General features: G+C 30.0%; 3 protein-coding genes across 5 annotated transcripts in view; 2 read left to right on the top strand and 1 right to left on the bottom strand.

The window, feature by feature from the left end:
- The window catches only part of LOC129285661 (disease resistance protein At4g27190-like), a 14,076-nt gene extending 9,853 nt beyond the window's left edge, over positions 1-4,223 (bottom strand). Inside the window, exons 1-2 of the mRNA XM_054921429.1 lie at positions 4,212-4,223; positions 3,962-4,108 (exon numbers count right to left, since the gene is read on the bottom strand). Coding sequence (XP_054777404.1) covers positions 3,962-4,108; positions 4,212-4,223 — 159 coding nt within the window. The remainder of the gene's footprint in view (positions 1-3,961; positions 4,109-4,211) is intronic.
- A 7,224-nt stretch (positions 4,224-11,447) lies between these two features.
- Positions 11,448-15,883, top strand: LOC129285048 (uncharacterized). Of its 3 annotated transcripts, XM_054920594.1 has the most exons (6): positions 11,448-12,038; positions 12,547-12,638; positions 13,283-13,377; positions 13,449-13,552; positions 14,521-14,586; positions 14,916-15,883. In XM_054920594.1, the coding sequence occupies exons 4-6, from the start codon at positions 13,550-13,552 to the stop codon at positions 15,510-15,512; spliced, it is 666 nt and encodes a 221-aa protein (XP_054776569.1). In that variant the 5' UTR covers positions 11,448-12,038; positions 12,547-12,638; positions 13,283-13,377; positions 13,449-13,549; the 3' UTR covers positions 15,513-15,883. The 3 variants fall into 3 exon arrangements, with proteins under 3 accessions (XP_054776569.1, XP_054776568.1, XP_054776567.1); XM_054920593.1 differs by having other exon boundaries at positions 13,283-13,552; XM_054920592.1 differs by lacking the exon at positions 12,547-12,638 and having other exon boundaries at positions 13,283-13,552.
- A 1,338-nt stretch (positions 15,884-17,221) lies between these two features.
- Positions 17,222-17,626, top strand: LOC129285660 (uncharacterized). Its single transcript, XM_054921428.1, has one exon. The coding sequence runs from the start codon at positions 17,222-17,224 to the stop codon at positions 17,624-17,626; it is 405 nt and encodes a 134-aa protein (XP_054777403.1).
- The last annotated feature ends 3,635 nt before the right edge of the window (positions 17,627-21,261 follow it).

Raw genomic sequence — 21,261 nt, 5'->3', positions numbered from 1 at the left:
AAACGTTAATTAACCAAACAAGTTTGATAGAGGAGGGATAGTATCTTATCTTTCAAAAGAAGATAATTGCATGCAACTTTGTTGTTAAATAACATGCATGTTTTCCAAGCTGCTTGAAGTTTAACATTTTCCCCATTTCATAGTTTATCTTTCAAAATTGTTTTTCCTTATTAATATTTTTTTCTTGCCAATAATCCTAACAAAAATATGTGATTATCATCTTCTAAATTAATCATAAATGCAATAAAATAATAGCATTTTTATACTGTCATTTGTTACGTAGAATTAACCTTGATCATGGATTGAAAAATATTTCTGATTTGAAATGCTCAATTTCATAGAAATTAAATAGAGAGAGAATCACGTCAAAAAACCTGACAAAAATTATTTACAAACAAGAAATAATATAAAATAAATTATTGTTAAAATGTGAATATCGGCTTTTTTTCTCTCAAATTAAGATTTGTTATTAGTCTTTATTTGTGAATAAATTTTTGCTAGATCATTAAATTATTAATGAAATAGTTATAAATTATTAATAAGGTAGTTATATATTAAAATTATTAATAACATGTGATTGATTTAATCATTAAATATGTAAAATTGTGTAGTTATAAAAAGTTGAAGTAAAAGCTATAAATTACTGATGAAGTAGTGGTATACAATTGATCTTACTGTAACATATAATTAATTTAATTATTAGATATCTGAGTTACAATTGTAAAAAGTTAAGTAAAGTAATAGTTGTATTATTAATAAATGTAACGTATTTTTAATAGAGATATTATTGTCTTTATATTTCAATTTCAAATTCCATTTAGATCCAAGAGACTTATTTGTGAATTTTAAATTTTATAAAATTTATTTATAAATAAATCTATTTCACGAGAACTATATATAATTTTCAAAAAGGAATGCAAGATGGTTTTATCTAGAAAATTCTGCCTCATTTATTTAAAATTTAAACAATAATAAATAAATAAGTGATGGCATTTCTTGTGACTTTCTATTTAAATAATAATAATAATAATAATAATAATAATAATAATTAATATATACAAGAGGTAATATTTCTTTATGAAAACGTTTCGGCTTGTGTTACTCTCTTGTAACATTTATCTCAAAATATTATATTTATCTGTTTAAAAATATAATATATTTTAATTCAATTTCACTCCCTAATAAAATAGTTATTAACTTTTAAACTAACCTTATCTTTATATATTTATTTCCATTAAACATCTTACCATAAATACAAAGCCATTCATCAATAGGGACACTTTTGAAAAAAAGATAATGATTACCGAGGTTCGTAAAACCGGATCGGTCATTAAACCAGTCATGGCACTGGGTCACGGGTTAGTGGTTCAATCGGGGTTGAACCGGGGGTGAATCGGTGGCAAACCAATCATAATTAAAATAATATAATTTAAATAAAAAGACATTAATTATAAAAATATTCAACCAAATCCAACTATTCAAAAGTTTAATAATAATAAAATACTATATTTTTAGATTTAGCATGCTTTGTCTCTAATTTTTCATTTTTTGACTTCAATTTCACTTTTTTTGTTATCTTATTCCGAACTCAGAGCTCTGAAAAATTAAAAATGAAAAAAAAAAACGACATCATTTTGGGGGTAAAAGTTTGAAAAAATAATAACTCGGTTAACCCGGTCAAACCGGGTTAATACCGGTTAAACTCGGGTTGACCGGGTTACATCGGTTTACTCCATCACTGAGTTAAGGATAAACCCAGACTGAACAAGGGACCAGGTCATCGGTTTCCAAGTTGACCCGACCAGTCCGATCCAATTTTCAATACCATGATGATTATACCTTAAAAGATTAAGAATGCTTTACATTTTTTAACATCAAACTCTTTAAAAATACTTTTATCTTTTTAAATAAAGAGAATATGTAATTTAGATTGCACTAAAACTTGTAGCATTTTGTAAAAGTTATGAAATTAAAAATATAAACACTGCCATAGCTTTTTTTTTTAAGTAGATATTTATTGTTCAATTAAGACAAGTAAAATGATATGGTATAATGTCACATGCTCACATATCAATGTATATACATGTTGAGGGAGAATAAAATCTTCATCAATTAAGTAAAATATGAACAACTTACTAGTTATCAAGCGTCGTTTGGATTTTTTAATTCTTCGTTCTTCCCTTTGGCTTAATGATAATCACCAATTAAGCAGCTTAACATCAACTTGACATTTTTTTTTCCTGCAAAATCCAGTACTTTAGGTTGCAATTCAAATTATATATATATATATATATATAACCCTTTCAACATCACATTTATCACAACTCACAAGAAAAATTAATTGAAAAAGAGTGACGGCATAAACCTACTTGTACTTTGTTTTTAATTAAAACAGATATTGTAATTTATTACTCCCACCGTTAAAAAAATATAAGATATTTTAAAAAATTTAATGTTAAAAAATATAAGATATTTTTAATTTTTTAAGGTGTAATCATTATTTTTTTAAAAAATGTCTCTATTGATAGTGACTTTATATTTATTGTAGAGTATTTAATAGAAATAAATATAAAAAAATATAGTTAATTTAAAAGTAGATAAATATTTTATTAAGAATGTAAAATTTAATTTAAAAATATTTTATATTTTTAAACGGAGGGAGTATCTATTAAAATTTTAGTTATTTATCTACAAAAAAATTGTTATTCATTGTATCCCTTATTCTTCAATAGTCATTGTCTTGTCTATGTTTCATATCAAATTTTAAATTGGTAAAAAATTTGTCATTTTACCAAAAGCTAATATGTCAGACAAGTTTTATTGTAGACAAGAATTTTATTATTTGTATGTTTTAAGTTGTTTTTTTTCATTCTCTCCAAATAAAATTGTTCCTTTTCCAGTTAAAACTCCCAAATAATAAAAATATTCCATTACATCCTCATTTCATTAATGGCAATTATTTTCCATTTCATTCTAAATTGAAATGTTTTCAATATTATTTGAATTTAAAAAATAAATTAATTATTCAAAAATAATAAATGCAAAATAAATAGTAAATGAATGGCGACGGTGCTTTGTCATTTTATTTTTATATTACTACATTAATTGAAAAAGAAAAAAATTCCGTTTCAAATAATCAATATACCCTACTGCTGCTTTAAGTTTTTTTTTTTTTTTTGTGGTGGGGAAGTCAGAAGAAAAATCAGTTACTTGTAATCAATACTTAGTCTTCTTTCCCTAATTTCCTAGCCTTTTCTCCAACAGCAAAGCAGCTTCGGGTACTTTGAATCTCCTGAGTTAATTAAACTCAAAATATGTTATGATTGTAAAAGTCACACACACACACGCACACGCACCCGCACCCGCACCCGCACCCGCACGCGCGCGAGTCCTAAAGCTGTTTCAATATCAAATACTATGAAAAATTACAAGAGACATTATGTAAAAATTAAAGAAAGTGACGGCTCATGTTTACCCAGAACATGGCCAAAAGAGGATTACTATATGTTTAGGTAATTTAAAATGATGCTGTATATGGAAATAGAAATATCAGTTATTCAAATAATTAAAGAAGTAAGAAGATATGCTATACTGTCATATGGATCATTATACGTCAAAGAAGAATAAAATTCTAAATTTAAACGCTATTATATATATATATATATATATATATATGTTTTGACCATTAATGCTATTATATATATTACAGCTTACCGGTTACGAAGCTAGCATTTTTAATTTTTATTGTTCCGTCTTCTTCATTTTACCTTTTTCATGATAAGCCGAAACACATCAAAGTAAAAAACTGCTACATAAAGCTAAAGCCGGTGCTTGACTGTAAGATTCAGAACATGGATATTTGAGTTCTAAATGAAGCTGCTTCAACATTAAAAAGTTACCACAACTCACAAGAGAAATTGATTAAGAATAAGATGCAGTGATGACTTGTGCATATATAAACCCAGAACTCGAGCAGAAGATGATATCCAGCTTCTTTCTGGAGGTGGTCTGAATCTTGATTCCGATGAAAGATCTCAATTTTTGGTGAAGGACGTCTGAGCGGAGCAGCTCCCGAGGTGGGAAGAAGATCAACAAGAGATGAAGATAACTAAGAAGATGATATTACAGGGAGGTCAGACTTTATAATAATGGCGTTGGTCAGGGGCCCGCGTAGCTTCGTTGTAATGAAATTTCGAGGAAAAATACCACACCCAAGGCCCCATTGAGACATTTTTAATTTTTGAGGGCGCAAAGCATGTGCAACTTCTCGAAAGTCCTTGATTCTAATTAAGTTTTAAGAGTCCTTTTTCTTTTTTTAAAAAATAATAATAAAATTTCTTTAAATTATGTAAATGATAAGTGAATCCTTCAAAATATCATAATACTAATAAAGTTTTTAGAAACTTTTTTATCATTAAAAAATTAATATAAATGATTAAAATATTTTTAGTTTAAATATCAATTGTTATTCACATATTTTATTCTAAGATTTATAAATTTTTTTTAAAATTACAAGAATTCAACAATAATTCGCAAGTTTGTATTTGAAATCTTAATATTCTTCAAGTATTACAAATATCAATTGTTATTCACAAATTTTATTCTAAGATTCACAACTTTTCTTTTTAAAAATACAAGAATTTAATAACAATTTGCAAGTTTTCATTTAAAATTCTGATATTTCTCAAATATTGTAAATATTATTTTTTATCTATAAGTTTTATTCTGAGATCCATAACTTTTCTTTTTAAAATTGTAATAATTCGTAAGTTCATATTTAAAATCCTAAATTAAGGACAATTTGAATATTTATATTAATTTCTTAATTAAAAAAATAATTAGCATAAAAGTATTTAATGATCATGCTTTATAATCAGTTGTAACAAATTCCTAAACCCTTAGAGTCAAAATCTAATCCTTTAAAAAATGAGATGTAACATGGTCATAAAATATAAGGACAAGTTGAATCTCCATATTAGATATGTTAATATATCAATGTTAAAATTCCTGAATTTTCCCTAAAAAAATTAAATATTTTTGCTTTTTTATTTAGTGATTATATAACTTTTTAATTACTTACATAATTTTTATAATTCAAAATTAATTCACGCACAAACATGCATATTTAAAATTGAAGTTTTTATTTTTAAATTCTGCAATTATTTCATTTCAAAAAATTCCATAAAAATACTAAAATGTTAAAAAAAATAAATGGGTATCATACTTTTTAGCTATATTGGAGTCACAATAAGACAAAATTAGTGGCCATGTCTTCCAAAACGTTTTCATCCATATAATTTTTTTATAAAAAATGATAAAATATTTATATATTATATTAAATTCAATTTTTTTAAAAAAAGTATTAAACAATTTTTTATAAATTTCAAAAGTATTTTTGTTTTGAAAAAAATCAACTTTTCATTAATGATTATAACATTCAAGGATTAATGAATTTAACAAATTAGAATATAAAGGCTCGAAACAAAACAAACTATAAGAATTTAATTTTAAATTTAAAAAATTATAAGAACTTGTAGACTATTTTTTCTAGATTAAATGGCTAAAACATAAAAAATTGAATTGGATCAAATTAAATTTTATGCATTTCCAAAATACAAGAATTAAATGATCAATATTCTAGAAGCAAATACAAACTAAACATGGGAAAATTTGAGGGAAAGGACCAATTAAAATATTAATTGGAAAAAGTATCTAACCCGACCAACATGCAGTGATGGACCAAGAAGAGTTTATTAATGGGGGCAAAATTTTATACCCAGTAAAAAATTATTATTTTAAAAATAAAATTCTAAATATATATTAAATTAATATAAAAATTAAAAATTAAAATTAACGACATAAGAAAATATAAAACAACTATAAAATAATACAAAATTAAAATATAAAATTATCTTGATACAAGCTAAATTTATATTGAAAAATTATAGTATAAATATTAGTTATTAATATCATACAATTTTTGTTAACATGAAAAGTATCATACGCTTTTAGTATAAATATTGTCAATATGAATAATTATAGAAAAATATTTTTATTTCATTAGAAAGTGTTACGTTTATATATGAAAGTGTAGAAATTAAAAAATAGAAAACCTAATGTTATGATATTTTAAATATTAAGTATTATTTAATATTTTATTTGAGAAGTAAAAAATATTTTATAATATTATTATATTTTTACACTTTATTTTGTAATACAAATCAATATTTTTATTAACTACACAAATTTCAGTAGTAGTCACGAAGAAGAGAGAGAGAGAGAGGCAGGGAGGGAAGAAAGGAAGGAATTGACTGACGAAAAAGAGGGAGGGAAAGGACCGGGTAAAGAAAAGACAAAGCGAGAGGGAGAGGGAGTAGGGCATATGCTACTTGCCTATTAGGAGTGTAATTGTTGGTGCTCACACTGTTGGTGATGACTGATGATGCTTGACAGTTTGCTTTATGTTTTTCCACCCCTTCACTTACGGCCCATTTCTTTAAGTTGCATGTGGTCGGGTCCATCAAATGAATTATGAAACCGCACCAAATGATACAAAAGAAGTAGCCAAATTTATATTGAAAAATTACAGTATAAATGCTAGTTATTAATATCATACAATTTTTGTTAAGATGAAAAGTATCATACGCTTTTACGATAAATATTTTCGACATGAATAATTACAGAAAATTATTTTTATTTCATCAGAAAGTGTTACGTTTATATATGAAAGTGTAGAAATTTAAAAAATAAAAAACCTAATGTTATGATATTTTAGATATTAAGTATTACTTAATATTTTATTTGAGAATTTTAAAAATATTGTATAATATTTATTGCATTTTTACACTGTATTTTGTAATACAAACCAATCTTTTTATTAACTATCCAAACTTCAGTAGTAGTCACAAAGAAAGAGAGGGAGAGGGAGGGAGGGAGGGAGGGAAGGAATCAACTGACGAAGAAGAGGGTGGGAAAGGAACGGGTAAAGAAAAGATTAAGGGTGTGTTTGGATTTTAATTAAAAAAAATTAATTAAAAAAATTAATTATTAGAATGTGATAGTATTTAGATAAAATTTTAAAAATTGATTATGATATTAATTTTTTAAAATGAAATAAATTTTAACGAGTTTTGAAATTAAATAGAGTTTGAAAAATTGAGATGTTTAAATAAAATTTTTTAAAACTATAATTTTAAATTTAAAATTAATTTTAAAAGAGTATTCAAATAGGCGCCAAGCGAGAGGGAGACGGAGTAGGGCATATGCTCTTGGCTTATTAGGAGTGTAATTATTGGTGCTCACACTGTTGGTGATGATGCTTGACAGCTTGCTTGATGTTTTTCCACCCCCTCGCTCACGGTCCATTTCTTTAAGTTGCATGTGGTCGGGTCCATCAAATGACTTATGAAACCACACCAAATGATACAAAAGAAACAGCCAAATTTTCATTGAAAAATTATAGTATAATTGCTAGTTATTAATATCATACAATTTTTGTTAAGATGAAAAGTATCATATGCTTTTAGGATAAATATTTTCAATATGAATAATTACAGAAAATTATTTTTATTTCATTAGAAAGTGTTACGTTTGTATAGAAACTAAAAAATAGAAAAGCTAATGTTATGATATCTTAGATATTATGTATTACTTAATATTTTATTTGAGAAGTTAAAAAATATTTTATAATATTTATTGTATTTTTACACTTTATTTTGTAATACAAACTAATATTTTTATTAATTATCCAAATTTTAGTAGTAGTCACAAAGAAGAGAGAGGAAAAGGAATGGGGAGGTTGGAGGTTAAAGCTTAGGAAGGTTTTAAAAGACCTTTTTGATGAGATAAAAAATAACTCAAGTACCACCTTGAGAAAAGCCGTGAGGTGAGTTGGCCCATTTTAAAAGACCTCCAGTGGGGTGGGGTGAGGACTGCTATAAAAACAGAGCAAAATAAAAGAGAAAATGAGAGAAGGGGAAGTAAAAGACTTAGAGCTCTGTCAAGGTTTTGATTTCAGAAAGGTTAGAGGCATTTTGAAGCTATCAAACCTCAAGAGTAACTTTTGTAATCTATTCTTCTTCCTTCCCATCCTATTTTTTGTAGTTTTTTATTAGGGTTTGATAATAAGAGACCATTTTCAATTCATATAGAATATGAGTTTAAATCATTGACTTAAATGGAGTTAACAGGAATTGTTTGAGGCATTTAAATCTAAGGATAATGGATTTACATGTTTTGGTGGTTATGAGTGCATTAATGGTTGAAGATGCCATTTATTATAATAGATAAACTTGGTTTGGAAGCCATTAATGATAATGTGAAAGCTTAATAAAGCAAATGGGAGCTAAAGAGAGTTAAATACTGAATGGGGAAGCCTAATTGTAAGAAATAAGGGCTTTGAGTATTTTAAAAATGGAAAATTTAGAGTTAGAAGTGTGTATTTAACAATATAATGTTGATAAATTCAGACTTCAATAATTGTAGATTAATCATTTGGGTACTATATTTAGCTTATAAAGTAAGTTTGGAATCAAGTTATTGAAGATAAACCTTTGATCTTTCAAAGGTTAGAAGTAATTAGGAGAAATTTATTGTTTTTAGTTATTTAATAATTGATTTATGTTTGTGAAAAATGCCTTAATGGATTCCCAAATTTATATTTTATGAATAATGATGTGTGCATTATATGTGAAATGTGAATCCTCCATTTAGAAATGTTGGCAAAATGTTATTTGAAAATGTGCATAGTTCATTATTATGTGTTAAACCTTAATGTTTATCAAATTGATAAGTTAGTGTGGTTGTTATAGCATATGAATGTTACACATGTTACACATGTGACTAATGAAAATTTAGGATGTGTTATGAAATTAAGAATTTAAGTGGAGAGAGTTTGTGAAAATAATAATGATATTCACTTGGGTAACGTAATATCGTAAAACCCAATGTATTGATATGGAGTAATGAAGTTGTGAAATGAGTGAGCTTATTATATTATATGATCATTTAGTGAGAGTTCGCTTAGGGAGAGGAGTAGAAAATTCATATGGTAATTATGGTTGCCTCTTGATGCATAAAGGTTACCCTTATCTCATAGTTTGTCAAGAGACTAGAATCTAACTATCTCCACTTGTTTGTGGAAGAGATTAGCTTAGAGTATACGACACTTCAGAGATTTGAGAGTAGGGGAAGTTGTGATTCAAAAGTGAGCGTTGTGATCTTTGGCCGAGTCACACCTCACAATTGGTGAGCTCGGGTAGTCTAATCACATAGACAGGACCCTAACTGATATTATAGCCCATAGTTTCAGTCAAAAGATATAAGGAGCGTATAAGAAATGCATATGTGTATATTCAACATGTCATATGGTTGATAAGTTTGTGGCAAGTTGTGATGTGAATGTGCCATTATCATATGGTTGTCTATATTATGGTAACGTGCATGGAATTGATGGATTAAGTCATTGTTACATGACTGTGTGTATTATGGCAATGTACTTGGTAATTTTGAAATGAAAAATGTGAAAATAAGTAAAGTCATGAAATTATAACTTGTGTCATATGTAATAGTATGATTTGAGTAATCAACTCTCACTTATATGTTTTTAAATCAATTGATATGTAATTGTATATGGTAGATATACTTTGATTACTGAGTGGCTACACTCACCCCTTTCTTGCAATATTTTATAGGCTCTAGCTATAGTGTAAAAAAGGGAAAGACTATGAAGGCTTTGGAATTTGTGGAATTCCTACTATGAAACCTCCTCATCTTACTTATTTTGTGTAATATATTGAATATTATCAATTAGATTGCATTTTGTACATACACTTGTACTACATTATTGTTTATACTTTTGATATGTATTTTGGGTTTTAGGACGTTGTATGTAAGTTGTTAAAGTGTTAATAGGGTTGAGATACTGGTGCAAGTGTAAGAATGTTGATTTAATTATAATTATGAATATTGCTTGAGAAACACAATATTAAAATCTCCCCCTCCTATTTATGTTATTAAAGGCGTTCGAGAGTAAAAATTTGAAATTATTGAGTTTATATTCATGTGTTGTTTTGTACAGGTAATCCTAAGTCCTTTGAGTATGTTTTGAGTGTCAGAAATAGCTTTTGGCACAAGTGTGGGATTTTGGAAACCCTTAAATTGTGAAAAGTGTGAAAAGTTGTGAAAATGTGTTTGGGTATCTAACTTCTTTGTGAAATTTAATTTAAAAGTAAAACTCATGCCATTAGCTAATTTATAAAAAGAACTATCCGTATACACTTAAATCACTTCATTCAAATGTTAAATGGAGAAATGTGGCACATCAAAAATTGCCCTGGGTAACTGTTTGATACGTGTAACACATCATGGCGGGTGGCACAAAGGAGGGCAACCACGGCGCATGTGCAAATGTCATGATATGCCTCTTTGTTTATTCTACTCAATGTTTTCAACTGATTTTGAGTTTTTTTAATTTCTCAAGGTATCACATGCTTTTAATTATTTTATTCTAATTAAAATTTGGTCAAATGATTTTGGAGAAATTCTAACTGTAAAAAATTAAAATCCTAATTCTATAAATTACAAATTTAATAATCCTTTTTGGATTGGGCTCTCAATTGCTTTGGATTAGTATAATTAATTATGATTACATAAGAGAATTTCAAGAGGGTTTTACACATTGCATGTTGTCGGGTCCATCAAATGAATTATGAAACCACATCGACCAAGACGAAACTAGATCCAACAATAATAGGCTCAGCTAGTAGCCTGGTAGAGATTAGACTAGAGAGGAACAAGAGTGAATACTTTTGAGTAAGGGATAATTAGGGAGCTAATTATGAGAAATTGGTTTGTTTAAAGATAAAAGTGAGCAAGATAGAGAGAGGCCATGAGGTTAGGCTCTTTTGGAGTCTGTGTTATGAAGTAAAAATAATAATGCTACGAGTACAAATCTGACCCAGTTTATTTCTGAGACTTCCTCTATATATGTATATATATCAAAATATCATAACACTTTGATCTTTACAAAGTATAGTCAATTATATTAAAAACTAATCTGAGAAATTAATTTATCAGAAATTAATTTTATCACATGTTAATTAAAATACACCTAGAACTATCAAAATAGATCTTAAAAACTTCCAACTTTTACAAACTCGTCAAAACGACCACATACTCAAGGGAAATTGTAAAAAAAAAAAAAAGGATAAATAAATCTCCTTAAAAGGAACAAATGATAAAATAATATCAAGAAATAAGATAATTATTATGAAGTCTCCAGCTACTTATCCATGGCCTTACCATTTTGTTTTCTGTGCTTTTGAACTCTTTTGTTACTGTACGCTTATTCAGTTGAATGCACGGGACTTTTCTTGACCAAAAAAAAAAAAAAACACTGACATTTGCTGTCTTGCCCGTTTCTTTCTCGTTGCAAGTTTTCGGTTTCATCCAACTTCAAGAAATCGAACCTTTATTGATAAGTGATGCTCTCATTTCCTCTTTCATCTCTCGTCTTTTTTAGTTTCATGTTTCATATCAATCCTTGCTGTTGCGGGCTCTTTCTTAATTTCTCAACGTTTTTTTTTTGCACTCTCGTTTGTGTTGCTTGTATTTCCTCATTTCTGCGCTTTATTTTCCTGGTTTTGTGATATTTCTTCGAGAAGAAAAGTAAAAAAAAAAAAAAAACTGCTCTTTCAATTTGTCACTGCCTTTATCTCCCAAAAAAAAAAAAACAGAAAAGAAAAAGATGGGAAGTTACTCCGCCCCTCTGTTTTCATTTTCTCAGTTGGACTCCTTTCTTGTCTTGTTGATGTTCCTTTCATGTTTGATTTCACAAGTTCATCATCTTTCAGATCAGTTTATGGTTGTTTTTGATTCGTGTGAAGCATCTGTTTCTTAAGGTTGTTCTGAACACCATAAAAGGATGTAGTCTCATGCTTGATCTGTGTTGGAACACTAAGGAAAGCTGATTAATCGCTGGTGGTTGATCGGAGGCTTATAGATCTTCAAATTGTGCAAAGATTCACATCTCTATTATTGTAAGACACGGTTAAATTATATATTTATGCCATCTATGTTATCTGTCAGTGTTTAATTGATCTATTTACTCAGTTCAGTGTTTTTTTTTTTTCTTTTCGAATTACAAAAACTCAGTTCATTTTTTGTTTCAACTTTTATATTCGTATTTTTATATATCTTGAGCACTACTTGATCGTTACAAGCTTTTACCAGGTGAAAGTTTTCAGGATCAATTTTTAGTTTTAGCTTCTGTTTTTTCACACCACTCCATCTAGTTATATATAGTTACAATTTAATTTAATTTCCCTGCTTATGAGTCTGAACTAAATAATTAGCACTTATTTCACCAAAGCCCTTAAATTATGTTTCAGTCGTTTTTCATTTTTACCCCTCTGTGATGGACCAACTCTTTTGTGTTTTTCTGCATGATGTGGTTATTTTAAGACATGCACTATTCCAATTGACCAACAATTAGCCTTGTACATACATATATACTGTTGTTTGTTGTTTGACTTTGGATGGATGTAGGAGAATATATTGTTTGATTCTAGAAGTTGCTTCCAAAGATGTCGTCAAAAGATGACGAGTCCGGAAGGGGTAAAAAGGCCCTTGGTGCTATAGTACGTATCCATTCGAAGATGGGATTTTTTAAAATATAAATATATTATTTCTATTCATTTTAGTCACAAAACATTCAGGTGCGTTTGGTTATCAAAAATAAATTGATTAAAAAATAAAGATAAAAATAAAATGATAAAAAAGGATGGGTAAACTATATTCATATAGAAAATGGATAATTAGTTCATGAAATTATAAATCATGATTTATGAGATTTTTAAAAGGATGTAATAATTGTCATATTTATAATATATATTAATAAATTTTATTATGCTTGTTATAAAAAGAAAATGTAATTTATTTTATTTTAATTTTAATTTTTTCAATTAATTTCATTCTCTTTTAATAATCAAATGGGACTTTAGCATTTGATCCATATTTGTGGTTTTGGTGGGGTGCGTACTTGGGAAATTTCTTTTTTTCCTTTTTTTTTTGAAATGTGTGATTGTGTATATGTTAGCTTTTGAGGGTGTCATAAAAGGATTTTGTTCTACAAGTCATCTAATTTGGAAGCTTAATGTCTTTCATGAATCTTAATATATTCTTTCGTATTTTATCATGAAATTTTTTTAATTTAAATTATATACTGGACCAACTTGTTATTCTTGTTCTTGATCTGATGTCTTTTTTTTTTTAATTGCTCAAGGTATTCACCACCGGTAGCAGTGATTAATCCCTTCGTCGCGGGGTCTCTCACAAGAAAGCAAACGGCTAGCTATAGAGTGCTTTTCATTAACATAAGTGAGAAATTAAACCTCCCATCACATGTTTAAAGGATGAAACGAATTTGATGTCTTTTTAAATCCCACTAGGGGCGACGATTGGAACACCAGAGCCCGCCAATACCAGGAAAAGAGCTGGGCTCATCCAAGAGCAAGTTCCCAATAAGTAGCGTCCTCTTGTCACGGTTCATATGGTGGGTTAAATGACAATTAAGTCCCCTTTAATCTCAAATAAGTCCATCAAAATTTCATTAATTGTAAAGAATTCTCAGTTTTTCCAACCTGGTTATTATTGTGATTATATTGCACCTATGATAGTTTTTTAATTATTTGTATACATAAATTTAACAAGTTAGAGTATTGATGACGTTGTGATTATTGTTGTTCATTTTAATCTAGCTAATATTTGTATAATGTATTGCAGTCTTTGATTGTGAAAAACTGACTGTGATGATTTAACGTTTTTCCTCAGAAGCATCGCATCCTTTTCCCAATTTGCAATCTCAAATTGCATTTAAGAGTGACTCCAAATTTCAATTGTTCCCTTACATATAGTTATGCGCATGTTTTGTCTCTGTGGCATACTTTATTTGTTCTAAATTTTGGGCTCTTTGCTAGTTAGGGACTTCACCTATTTTGCTGTTCGGCTACAAAGTTTCATTCACAAGATCTTTTCTTTGTCCGGGGTTATTGACTTTTACTTGTTATCCTATATACTTTTCCCTTATGCTTTCAACTATTTTATTATAATCAAGTTAGTCATATTAATAAAATTATTTAACATTTCTTTTATTTTATATTTACTCCCATTGAATATTATAATTATATATATATATATAATTTTTTTAATAATTAAAACAAGGATATTTTTGGGGAAAAAAAACCTAACGCTTTTCATTATCTTGCAAAATGACTTACATTTTGGATAATAAAACTCGTCTAGAACGTGATTGCATGACATGGAGGAACAGGAGTAAAATTTTGTCGTTTTTGCCAAAAAATAAATTAAAAAAAACATATTCTTTTGTTTATAAATTTTTAATTCATATAATAGGCGTCAATCTAATGAGAAGTTAGATTGTTGTTGTTGTTGTTGTTTTTCATTTATCTTAACCTCATAATACCTGATATGTTTTTCAATGCATTATTCTTTGGTTGCCAGACTGGGTCCGCGAGGAAAAAGATGTCTGAGTCAACTGAGGATCCCATTCCTACAAAGGAAGAAATTGTAAGTTGGATGAGGATATTTTCTGTCCCATTTCTTTAAAGTCACATATAGAATTAATTTATCCCATGAGAATTGAAATTAATAAATATCTTCACGACTTCACCAATCTAATATGAAATACGAACTTCTGAGAACGGCACTGTTCCTTCATTTCACCATGCTACAAAATTTAGAATTTCTAAATTTATATTTGAAGTGTCCATCTAACAAGAAGTTAGATGATCAGATTTTGTCTGTAGTTGTGTCTGTTAGATTTTGAGGTTGAGGGGGTCAAACGTGTTGTTGCTGTTGATATGTGATGCTTTCTTGTTTAACAACTTCCTGTGCAGGATCTGCTATGTCTGATGAGGATGAGGGATTTTTTATGCCTCATCTTGAGCTACCCCATGAAGCTTGACTATGATGAAATGTTTCTGAAGTCATGGATGTCCCAAGTTTCAATGTCAAGAGACCAATATTGTTCGCAGGAAAGGCTCCAACATCTTGTGTCTGAAAGTCCACTGAAATATGTGAAAGGGATAATACCAGAGGACATAACAGAAGAGATTAAGAATGATGGTAGCATCATCTTCAACAAAAGCGACTCAAAGGAGCTTGCTACTGCTACCAGCAAAGACCCACCACCCAATCATGTGCCTCAACCCATTCTTGACTTGGCTACTCGTCTTGCTGTTCACCAACTGGCTCAGACTTTTTCTCCAGAAAGCCGTGTTAACTCATTTTATTGGATGGGAGTTGTATGCTTGTCAACGAGAAATGATGCAGAAAAACGAAATGTCGTGGAAGAGATCAAAGCAAATTGTCAGATCAGCGAGACATTTGAGAGTCTCCGAATCATTCATCTTAGTGAGACCGATGAAATTGATGATGCTTCAATGATTCGGTATCTATCGACTACTAGTGCAGAGTCTTTTAAGAAAGATTAGGAATTTGAAGTTTTAGAGCTCCCGGGGGAAAATAAAAGGCACGGAAATTTGGTGCTTCTAGTGGATAGGGATGGTGACAAAAGAGTAGACCTTCGAAAGTTGCCACGTGTAGCATATTTTGGGGGTGGTGTTGTAATCATAACAACAGAATCATTGCACTCCAAAATGTTTGATTGGCTTACAATGTGGATGTTAGTATTAGGACAGAGGATCATGTTCTGCCTTGGGAAGTCTTCTGCAAGAATATAGGCAAAGGGCTTGTATGCTCATCAGGTGACATCCAGAGGGTTGCAGCGCAGATCGTTGAGGAGTGTGATGGCCATCTTCATGACATTGTCTATGTAGCAGAGTTGTTGAAAGATGTGGGAGATGTTCAAATTTGGAACCAGATGTTGCAAAAGTTACAGAATTCGATCCTACCATACTGCAACCGGACTGAATTTAAACGTGTGAGTGATGCCTCCCATCAAATTTATATAATATCTGAGACATTTTTCACATATTTTTTAAAAAAGTTATCACATTGTTTTATTTATGAAAGAACATAACAACTTTAGTTATACCCTTAGGAACTAAAAGAAAACAATGAATTACCTTATCATTTGTACAAATATTTTCTTAATTTAAAGAATAAAATTTTAAAAAAATTATTTTTGTAAAATATTATATAAATAAGACCAAAGCAGTAATAGTAAATGTATTTATCAACATCATCTCCGCGGATATTATTCTTGGGAAAAAAATTCACCTTACACTATGTTTGTGACCTTCAAACTATGAGCTAAGATGAGTTTTTAATTAAGACACTTTTTCAGTCAAATTAAATTTTTTGCTTCCATTTAGGATTTTCCTAATAAGTAGCTCTTGTGATTAATATTTTTTATTTTTTTAAAAAAATTAACTTATTTTGATTTGATATTGAAAGAATTACATAATTTATCTCTTAACTAGAAAGTTAGTTAAACTTTGAAAGCAATGTGTGTTTTCTTTTAAAAAAAGTACTATGACAGACATGTTCAAGCTCTCTAGATTCTTGAATGCTATGTACATTGTATGGTGATGGGATTTTTTGTTTAGTTATGTAATAATAGGTGTCAATCTCAGCAGTAGTTAAAAGTTAGTTATGTAATAATAGGTGTCAATCTTTTAAAAAAGTATCTTTTTTTTTTTTTATGTTTGAAAGCTTGTGCTCGGAAATCGTGTGCAAGATCTATCGAGTCTGGTGAGGATGAGGGATTTTTTACACTTCATCTTGAGTTATCCCATGAAGCTTGGCTATGAGCATTCTATGTGGAAATGGATCATAGAATTTTCAGACTTAAGAGCCCAAGAGGGTTCGCAGGAAAGGCTCCAACATTGTTTGTCTGAAAGTCCACTGAGACATGTGAAAGGGATTATACCGGAAGACATAACAGAACAAATAATCAATGGGGGTAGCATCATCTCCGAACATATGCCACCACCCATCCTTGACTTATCTTATCGTCTTGCTGTTAACCAACTAGTTCAATCTTTATCAGATTCTTATGACCACTTTGAGTGGAGAATGCCTGTTGTGTGGTTCTTAACGAGAAATGATTTAGAAAAACGAACTGTTGTGGAAGACATCAAAGCAAATTTCCAAACGGGGGAGACACTTGAGGCTCTCCAAATCATTCATCTCGATCAGATCGATGAAGAGTTTCTATTTTTTTGATGTTTCAATGTGGATGGAGGAGACTGATCCTGTAAGGCGTTGGAGAGAATATTACAAGTGTGAAGTTTTAGAGCTTCCAGGGCAAAATAAAAGTCACAGAAATTTGGTGCTTCTAGTGGATGGGGATGGTGACAAAAAAGTAGACCTTCGAAAGGTGAGTATGCCTCTAAATAAACTATATTCTACAGATGTTGTAGTAATTATAACAACAGAATCATCGGCACCCCAAAATGATGAATTGGCTTACGAGGTGGATGTTAGAATCAGGATAGAGGATCATGTTCTGCCTTGGGAAGTCTTCTGCAAGAATGTTGGCAGAGAGCTTGTGCACTCATCAAGTGCCATCCAGAGAGTTGCAGTACGGATCGTTGAGGAGTGTGCTGGCCATCTTCTTGCCATTGTCTTCATGGCAAAGTAGCTGAAACATGTGAAAGATGTTCAAATCTGGGAGGAAATGCTGCAAAAGTTGGGATATCGTAGCCCACCCTACAAACTAATTGCATTCAAACATGTGAGTGAAGTAATAGAAAATGCATTCATCAACATCGTATGGGAGGATGTTATTCCTAAAAGAAAAAAGCCTCGCCTTACCTAATGTTTAAATGCCTTCAAATTATAAGCTAAGATGAGTAAAGGTGAATTGTTTGCCCGCTGGTTCTTTGAACAATTAATTGTCAATGAAGAAGAGGCAGAGCATACCTTGAGAGAGCTTGTGGAGACTTCTATTTTACAAGAAATTGAAGATATTTATGGACAATATATCCTATTGCCAGAAGAATTGAAAATTATTTTAGATGCAATGCTAGAGAAAAAATCACATGATTACTTGATGAGAGGACCATTACCATTGACAGAGCCCCCAAATGTTTGGGATTCACATGAAGCCTGAAAGTTTCTAACAACTTTTCCTGTTAGAAGCCTAAATTTATCCTATAGTGGCATACAAAGCTTACCCAGTTTCGTCTTTGAGTTGGATCAACTTCAAACATTGTCTTTGACAGGGTGTAAGCAATTCACACAGCTGCCCTTAGAAATTGCTCAACTCCATCATATTGTGGAGCTTTATCTTGATGAAACTTCAATTATGGATCTTCCACATTCTCTAAATTTTCCTAACTTGAGAATTTTATCTTTAGGAAACAACCTCAATTTGATGGAAGTACCGCCCTCATTTTTTGACCACATACCTCAACTCCAAACTCTTTGACTTGTCCCTTAGTAGCATACATGATCTTCCAAGATCATTTTATAATTTACGAGAACTTAAATATTTCTATTTGAGAGATTGCGAACTTTTTCTAAAACTTTCTGCAAATATTGGTCAACTTACAAATCTTATCGAGCTTGACCTCCATGGCACTCAAATTACACATTTGCCAAATGACATCCAAAAGTTGACCAAGTTAAATACATTATCTCTCTCTTCTTGGATTTCATCATGGTAGTGGTCATATGAATAAATTCATGTCATCATCCGGGTTTGCAATGATACCTTTTGGTGTTCTATCCAAACTCAAAATTAATTTGGAGGAATTATGCATTGATGTTAACTCAGATAATGAGTGGTGGCTCAACAACGTCGAACATATCCTTGAAGAAATTAATGCATTAGAAGAGTTAAAAAAATTGGACATATACATCCCAAGAGTAAGAGTTAATTTTCTCGAGCCCATCATACAAAAGTTTTTGTTAATTTTTAGATTCATTGCGGGCCATCATATGCCAAGAATAATATCACGTGTATTGCCTACTGTTGAAGAAAAGTTTGCAGCAAGTAGTTGCAGCTTAAGATTTGTGAACGGTAAGAATTTTCCAAATGAAGTGGCGTGCATTCTTTCTAAAGCAAAGGCCTTTTTTTTTAGACTGCCACATGACCATCAAGAACCTAATCCAATTCGGGCTGAATAATTTGAGGCGGCAACAATTATGCATTTTGGCAGGGTGTAATGAAATGCAAAGCATTGTAGATGGAGATGAAAACTCAAACGTGCTTGAGGACTCCTTTGGTGAGCTGAAATTCTTGACTATATTCCACATGAAAAATCTGACAAGCATCATTAATAGGGCAACTCTTGGCAATTTCCCTTTTTGTAAGCTAATGTTCTTAGCACTGCATACTTGCCCTAATTTAACCCCCATCTTCACCATGAGCATGCTTTATAATTTCTCCCACTTGGAGGAGCTTATAGTTGACGACTGTCCCAAGGTAAGTAGCATCATCAGTTACCAAACCTTAGGAGAGCCAACGACATACATTTTCCTCCCAAGATTGAGAAAGTTATCACTTCTCTTTGTACCAATACTAGTTAGCATTTCAAGTGGAGTGCCTATTGGAAGAAGCTTAGAGAGGATGGGATTTTATTATTGTCCGAAACACAAAAGCCTTTCCTCTAAGGAACTATTAAGCCAAACGTTGAGAGATATCATAGGAGAATCTGAATGGTGGGAAGCACTCACATGGAATGAAGCAGAGTGGGGACAACAAGATCGGCCTGATAAATTTAATCACATCTTTTCTGCAATTGATGAGGACCTTGATATCTTGACTCAATTAACTTCATGCGAGGTAGAGGCAGTCGGGGGGGCCAGTGATTCAGGTGACATTCTTTTATTTCTTTGGTACTAAAATTTCCTTTCTTTTATCAACATTGATAATTTTTACAAGATTATTCTTTGAAACTTTCACTACTATATCAACTAGTAACAGCTTGTTCGTAGGAATATAATTTTATTTGTTAAAAAAATGTTTTGATTATAAAGGTTCCATTAAAAGATTATAGCTTTGAAGAGGAAAAAAAATGAAATGAAGGGATCAATGCCCAATTGAGCTTCAACTTGTCATTTGAACCCCTACATCTAGAGAAATTTTGAAGGGAGAATTTCACAAATTTACCCGGGGGTTGCATATAAAGTGTTTATATCTATTTTGATTTTGTTAGAAGTTTAATATATAGCTAAAAGGATTTCAGGCAAGAAAGTTATTATGATGTCATATATAATAAATTCTTATATTATTGTTTTCTTCAGAATTGGGGGACTGATTCTCCCCGGATTTGAAGCATGATGATTTCCTTGCCCTCATTTATAGTGTTGAAGCCAAGCAAGAGAAAATGTTGTTTCGCTTCCTCAGATTTATCACAAGATCTGCAGCATTGTTGTTGTACACTTTAATAAACTATTTGCTTTGGTTATTGGGTTTTGAGAGTGATTGATTGTTTGTATCTTAAAAGCATGGACCATTATACTAATCTCTAAGTGGGATTGGATATATTTGTGCATGATTGGAGTGCCCATTGCCCTTTATTTCACCATAAAGAAGACAGTATTCTGTTCTGCTTCAACAGACAGAAACAAAGCGCTTGTATTTATGCGAGTTTCATGCTCTATGTTTTGCCTATGTTCGTTTTTTTTTTTTCTCCCTTATTCTATCCATTTATTTCGCCTTTCTTTTTAATAGAGGGATTTTTTCAACTTCATTATGTAATGAGTTCAGCAAGTAAATGGGCATTGCATTGCCATACTTTTTCTCATAAAAACAAGGAAAAATTCAATATAAGTTCTATGAAGTTGACTTATCTGTAAATAAATCCTACAAAATTTAAAAAACCACGATTAAGCCCCTTAAAATTTGAGTATAATTTAAAATTGAGATAAAAAGATAATAATACCCTTATTATATATTCATTATATTAGTCAAATAATTTATAACTTAGTTATCAATAATTTACAACTATAACTTCAACGTTTTACAATTCTAACTTCATTTATTCAATAATTAAACTGATCAGTTTAAATATTAAATATGTAAAGTTTGTAAAAAAGTTAAATTTATAATTGTAAATTACTAATGAAGTAGTTGTTAATAATGCATAATTGTTTAACTATTAGACATGTGAAGTTATAGTTGTAAAAAGCTAAAATTATACTTAAAAATTGTTGATGAAGTAGTTATAAATTAATTATTTGATTGACGTAATGTATATTTTATTAGAGTCTTATTGTCTTTATAATTTAATTTTAAATTACATCTAGGTCTCAATGGACCTGGCTCTA

Source organism: Prosopis cineraria, unplaced genomic scaffold, assembly GCF_029017545.1.
Source record: "Prosopis cineraria cultivar Desert tree isolate PC_DT_omini unplaced genomic scaffold, ASM2901754v1 PC11, whole genome shotgun sequence".
Taxonomy (NCBI): Eukaryota; Viridiplantae; Streptophyta; class Magnoliopsida; order Fabales; family Fabaceae; genus Prosopis; species Prosopis cineraria.
Note: the sequence above shows the minus strand (reverse complement) of the source record. Positions and strands in the feature narration are given on the sequence as shown.

Bases quoted from the DNA above. Each gene is read 5' to 3' on its own strand.
- LOC129285048 (XM_054920592.1), top strand. The intron at 14,587-14,915 runs GTAAGTTGGATG...CTTCCTGTGCAG, and splicing joins TTCCTACAAAGGAAGAAATT to GATCTGCTATGTCTGATGAG.
- LOC129285660 (XM_054921428.1), top strand. From the start codon at position 17,222: ATGGAGGAGACTGATCCTGTAAGGCGTTGGAGAGAATATTACAAGTGT.